General features: G+C 42.8%; 1 protein-coding gene across 1 annotated transcript in view; it reads left to right on the top strand.

Annotated features, from left to right (window-relative positions):
• Nucleotides 1-5,010, top strand: part of GPR155 (G protein-coupled receptor 155) — a 49,669-nt gene extending 44,659 nt beyond the window's left edge. Inside the window, exons 15-16 of the mRNA XM_075529313.1 lie at nucleotides 986-1,123; nucleotides 3,091-5,010. Of these exons, the coding sequence (XP_075385428.1) occupies nucleotides 986-1,123; nucleotides 3,091-3,391 (439 nt within the window). The 3' untranslated portion in view covers nucleotides 3,392-5,010. The remainder of the gene's footprint in view (nucleotides 1-985; nucleotides 1,124-3,090) is intronic.
• Nucleotides 5,011-6,000: the final 990 nt, after the last annotated feature.

The following is a 6,000-nucleotide window of genomic DNA, read 5'->3' on the forward strand; positions in this document are numbered from 1 at the left end:
AAATGCTCATGGAATGGATTCAGCCGATTGCATGAAAAATACTTGATGGCTTACACACTTTTCCGAGCACTGAAGAACTGGGAAACAGCAGCCACCCTGAGCCTCTCTCAGACGCTTCTGGAGGCTGAGATAGTAATCTGGTTATTATAAGGGTTAAACGAATTAAGCAGTACCTGACCTAAGTGTCCAATAATTGGGAGCACTTCTTTTTCTTCCCCTTTCTCCCCACCCCTGCCCCAGCTCTTCTTTCTCAACTCCTCCCCCTTTGATTACTATTGTTATTTCGATACAGTGACAAGAGTCATAATCCCTTTGTGAGGGATACAAAATATAATAAGGAAATCACTGAGCTGAAGAATTGTAATGTGGGTTTGGTAACATCCTCACCAGACCTACTGTCTGGGCTGGCAGAAACCATTGTTCTGTCCTGCAAGGACCACTATTCTCCCTGGTACCAAAATCAGAAAATGAAGAAGTGAAGTACCTTTGTGTTGCTAAAAACATAAAACATAGAAAAAAAGACTTCCTTTTCTGGAAGAAACGGACCTGGGACAACCCTGCTGGGAGGGTTTATGAAATGGCCACGGCCTCCATGGCCCTGTGGTGAGTCAGGACTAGAGTGCAGACTAGGTAGGTTTCTGCCTCCAAGACGGATGGCGTCCGTGTGTTGCTGGTGGCAGGCGGCTGGCGTCCGTGTGTTGCTGGTGGCAGGCGGCTGGCGTCCGTGTGTTGCTGGTGGCAGGCGGCTGGCGTCCGTGTGGTGCTGGTGGCAGGCGGCTGGTGTCCGTGTGTTGCTGGTGGCAGGCAGCTGGCGTCCGTGGGTGCTGGTGGCAGGCGGCTGGCATCCGTGGGTGCTGGTGGCAGCTGTAGTGCATGGCATTCTGAAGCCCCCAACTGCGAGTGGGGCTGAGGTAGAGAGCATTCTCCCTCAATACTTTTCCTTTTATGAAAAAAAAAAAAGCCCCTTACATTTTTTTTCTTTAAGACTGGAATTCCTATGGAACCATAAAGAGACGACAGAAAACAGGGATTCTCCGGTTCCTGAGGAAATAAAAATGACCTGTCAACAGTTTATGCATTATCACCGTGACCTCTGTATCCGAAACATCGTGAAAGAAAGAAGGTAAGCACATCGCTAGCGCACATTCCAGAGCACGAATGATTCCTTTTGGTTCACAACAGACCACGTGATGCGATGGTGACTCGTGTTAGTGATGGTTGCCGGCAGTAAAACATGCCCGCGGGATACCTTGGTCGTAGAAAGACTCCAAGCTCGAACTTAGCACTGCTGGATCAGAACGTTCCGACTTTGCTCAGTTCCTGGATCGGCCACTGTGGTGCTGGGCAAGCTCAAGGCTCCAAACCCTGGCTGTCCTCTTCTTTAAAATGCCTAGCTCTCAGGTGTGGTAGAATTAGATGACCAACATGTGTGCAGTCCCCAGCACAGTTCCTGGCACACGATAGGTTATGGAATTAGTTAGTTTGCCACCTTTCTGTAAAGTGATTTAAAATACTGCCTATGAATAGTTTTAAAGATTTAAAACTGCCGTTTTAAGATTAAGAAAACTCCACATTGGCACCCTCAGACATACCCTGACTGCCTGCCCTCCGGCAACACAGTCCTTGCCACTGGTACAGCTGCCTGCCTTCCCCAGGCCCAGATGGCCACATAAGCCCTGGCCGATCCTAGCGCTGGTCCAAACATTTCAGTCTCTTCAGGGCCACTTCCTCTGCCTCTCTGTGCCACTCCATGAACTGTTAGTATTCCAGCTGCCTGAGCACCACCATCAGAAACAAGTGTTATTCAGGTGGTGCTTGGGACAGGCAGAGGCTACAAATAAAAAACCAGCAACTAAGATGTCTCAGACACCGTTTGCATTATTCTGGCTTTTGCTGAGAGTGATGTGGGCAGCTGGGCACAGAAACTAAGTTACAGTATCACTAAGAGGATGCTGCTAAAATATTGTGGCGTTGGGTATTTGAGAAGACGTGTCTGCACAATAGCTTCTTTTCTAAAATTTGCATGGCAGTCGAACGTGTACTCCTTTCTGGGGAAACGTTTTACAAGTTGTGTTGCCTATTTCTCATTTCATCTCTGTCTTCACCCACCGTTGCTTTAGTCGAGCACTTGGCTTCCCGCGTCTGGGGACAGGCGCTTGTGTTCCATTGCACATTCGTAGCAAACATGGACACCAGTAATGGTCTATTTGCGGTTGTCTTTCCCTTATTTATTTGTTCCCACCTGAGGAAACCTACACACTTGCACCAGAAAGACAAGTGTTCATTAATCCAAAAGGAGATTCACAAGCAGAGAACACGTCACAACTCTCAGAATTATTACAAAGCAGATCTCACGTCTGCTGTCCTGGCCTCCCTGGCGGATACTTCAGTGCGATGGTCTTTGACTACAGGGGGTGCGAAGAGAAGCTGTGGGGGCAAACAGAGACGGTATACCCAGATTACCATGAGCTTTTTAAGGCCCTGCTTATGAGCGTGTAAAGAGTAGTGTTTAATATTCCCGCTACCATTAAGTGACTTGGTACAACGCAGAGCGGACCATGTTGTGTTGTGTGCCTTTCAGTCGATGCTGACTCCCAATGACCCTTCCGGACACAGTCGAACTGCCCCCCAGGGTTTCCGAAGCCAGAATCCTAACAAGAGACGCTATCAGGTCTTTTCTCCTGTGGAGCTACTGGAGGGCTGGAATCACCAGCCTTTTGGTTAGCAGCCGGCTGCTTACCTGTTGCCCCATCAGAGCTCCCCTGTAAGTTAGAAGAGGTGTCTTATTCTGCTGCCTGCAGAGCAGATGGGATCATAAAATGCCGCACTGCCGTGAAAGTGCTTCGACATAGACACATTTCTGTTTTCTGTTGTTTGAGTCCCACTTTCACAAGCAAGTCTGGCATAGTTTGACTTTTCTCCACTGGGTCTTTCCAGGGTTGGGTGAGTGAACAACCCCTGGATATTTGAACCTCTGACATTCTTGTAACTGCCATGCCATCTTTCCTTGTTTCCTCGCTTGTCCTCCATCATGCAGTGCTGATGCCAGGTTTACAGAACATAGGGGTGAATCATTCCTTTGACATACAGGTGTGGTGCAAAGACTTCGACGGGGACCTTCTGTGGCTGTGACCTAGTGAACTGGCTGATTGCAGTTGGCCTGGCGTCTGACCGCGGGGAAGCTGTGATATATGGCGACAGACTGGTGCAAGGGGGAGTCATCCAACACATTACCAATGAGTACGAGTTTCGGGACGAGTACCTGTTTTACAGATTTCTCCAGAAAAGCCCTGAACAGAGTCCTCCTGCTATTAATGCTGCCACCCTCCAACGGGAGCGATATCAAGAAGTTGAGCATTCGTCCCCACCCTCACTTTCCCCTAAAACATAAGTGACAAAAGAAAGAGCCCCACAGGGAGGCATGTTCCCCTTCCCAACCTCGCTGAGCCTCATTGGCCTCTTTTGTAAAATGGAGGGATTTGGTGAGCCGTGTTCCCACCCCACACCAACATTCTATAATTTCACGTGTACTTAAAACCTGCAAAAACCCAATCAAAGTTTAAAGTTCTGATAATAAACATGATTTCTATAAACAATACTAATCATGCCAACATTTTGAAAGTATTGCTTTCTGCAACTGTTTGTTATGATTTCAAAATCAACATCCAATGAACCATTCCCTTCAATTGCCAATTTGACAAGTGTACTCCTGACAGTAAAAGAAACTTAAATTATGACAACCTTGCACTTATTAATAGCACCTGCTAAACAAGAAGTTTAATGATTCCAATAGAGGCCTTCTTATTCTTGTTTTTCCAATTTCTTTGTTAAGTGGTACACTTTAAAAATGGAAGGACTATTTTTTCAAAGGTTCAATATTTCTTGCTTTTGTGCCAGAGTATAATCTGTGCCATTATAAGGGAGGGGGAAAAGCACCTCCAGGAATACTGTTATCACAGCAGAAATATAGTCCATTAATTTTTGTATCATATCATTTGAATAGATTTGCTTAAATTTTGTTAACAAAAGTACTACCATTGATGAATTCTTTCTAGTGTTTACACAGAGCATCTAAGTACAAGATAACCCAATTACTTATTCCCTATTGTCAGGGGAAAATAGATATATAGTTTAAGTCAAGATTTTCAAATTCTAAGCTTAATATTCTTCTATTACTTTTAGAATTTAGTCTTCTTTAAGTACCCATGTAAAAAATAATATAAATTGTAAAGTTTTAAAAGATTGGCCTCAGGTAAGTTTATCATCAGTGAATTAAAGAGAGATTGAACTACTTAAACTTTAATTACCTCATTTAGGTCCCATTCACATAACCTTTGAACCTCTATTTAATCTACTTACCTTTCTGTGTTGGTATTAATTTATGTGAAACACATTTCTAACATTTGTTTAACATTTCTCTGATTTTTAGTGTTTTCTATGTAAAAGCCAATTAGAAGAGAATGGATAAAGTTAGTGTCGTTAACCCTTTAATGCAAAAAATATAATTAAAAAGGAAACCTGCATGGAAGCCTCACATATTTAACAAGTAAATGACATTTTAGTGTATATTAACTTATACAGTTTAAAATCTGATCAGGGGGTGGGGATGTTTTTAAGCAGACTTGTCTTGCTGAGAAGCTGATAGCAAAACCCAATGCTGGCTACATTATAACCCTCACCAGGTCTTTGTGTTCTGCGAGAACTCCTCCAGTTACTGCAGTAGAACTGTTCATTCGCATGCATGCAGGCGACTCAAATGCAAACGGAGAATCTTGTTTTGTAAACAAGTCATATCATGTATGTTCTGTGATTTGCACTGAAGGGAACCTGTCGCATCTTTCCCCCTGGGAGACACTAAAAGCGCTGGATCAGAATGCTCTGCAGTTTCAGAAACTGCGGACTTTTAGGAGATGTTTTTAGAATTCAGGATATGCTCATTTTATGAAATGAAAATGTTTGTAACTATTTCTCACCGACGATGCAAGTTTCTCAATAAAGTTGTTATTTTAACTTGTGCTGCCAGTATGTTTTCTCTGAGTTCTCTGAATAATTCAAACGTCATCGTGGCGGTCTTGTCTGTCATTTCTGAACAATTTCTGAAGTGGCTTTCCTAAAGTGGTCCTGTGAGAGGGGTGTACTGTGCCTTACCCAATGGTGCATTCTGTAAATACATTTTTTATGAATGAGCCGGCATGAGAGTGAAACCCTTTTCACAAATGTAATTATTTCTAAGGCACAATTTTGAGGATGAAGTTTTATATGGAGAGATGTATAAAGTAAATGATCATTTTCTATTCTGTTTATTGAGTTATTCCCTTGGTTGGTACACAAAGTCATGGGTAAAAAATAATAGCAGCATTTAAGGGCTGACAAAAAGAAAACTTAATTTTAGTGACTATATTTTTATTCGTAAGACAGATAAAATTAAAGTATTAAAACCAATAAATGATAAAAGACATTAATTACTATCACATGTACTTGTAGCTTAAATACCACATTGAATTTACAGAGTGTATGTGTCTTCTGAATAGCTGTATACTTTTTTTTGCCTATTTTTATAATAAACTCTTACCCTTATGTAGAAGTTATTCCAAATTTCCATGATGGATCAAGGTAACAGAATGACTTGTCCAGGCAGAGTATTAGCTGTATAAATTCTCTCTTGGTACTTGGTCATTTAACACATGCTAATTTAACATCCACTATGAGCCCTGGTCACACATTGAACTGCTAATTTCAAGGTCAGAAGTTTGAACCCACAAGCTGCTCCCTAGGAGAAAGATGAGGCTTTCTGCACCAGTAAAGGTTTATGTTGGCCTCTGAAACCCAAGATGGGGCAGTTGTAGTCTGTCCTACAGGGTCATAAGGATGCAGAATCAATTGTTAGCAGTGAGTATATGTCACGGAGCTTTAAATGGCAGACAGAAAAATAATGAAAAAGGAAAAAAAAATACAATTCCTGATGTTATAGAGGAGCCCAGGTAGTGTGACAGGGAGGCA

This window comes from Tenrec ecaudatus, chromosome 13 (assembly GCF_050624435.1).
Source record: "Tenrec ecaudatus isolate mTenEca1 chromosome 13, mTenEca1.hap1, whole genome shotgun sequence".
In the NCBI taxonomy this organism is placed as follows: Eukaryota; Metazoa; Chordata; class Mammalia; order Afrosoricida; family Tenrecidae; genus Tenrec; species Tenrec ecaudatus.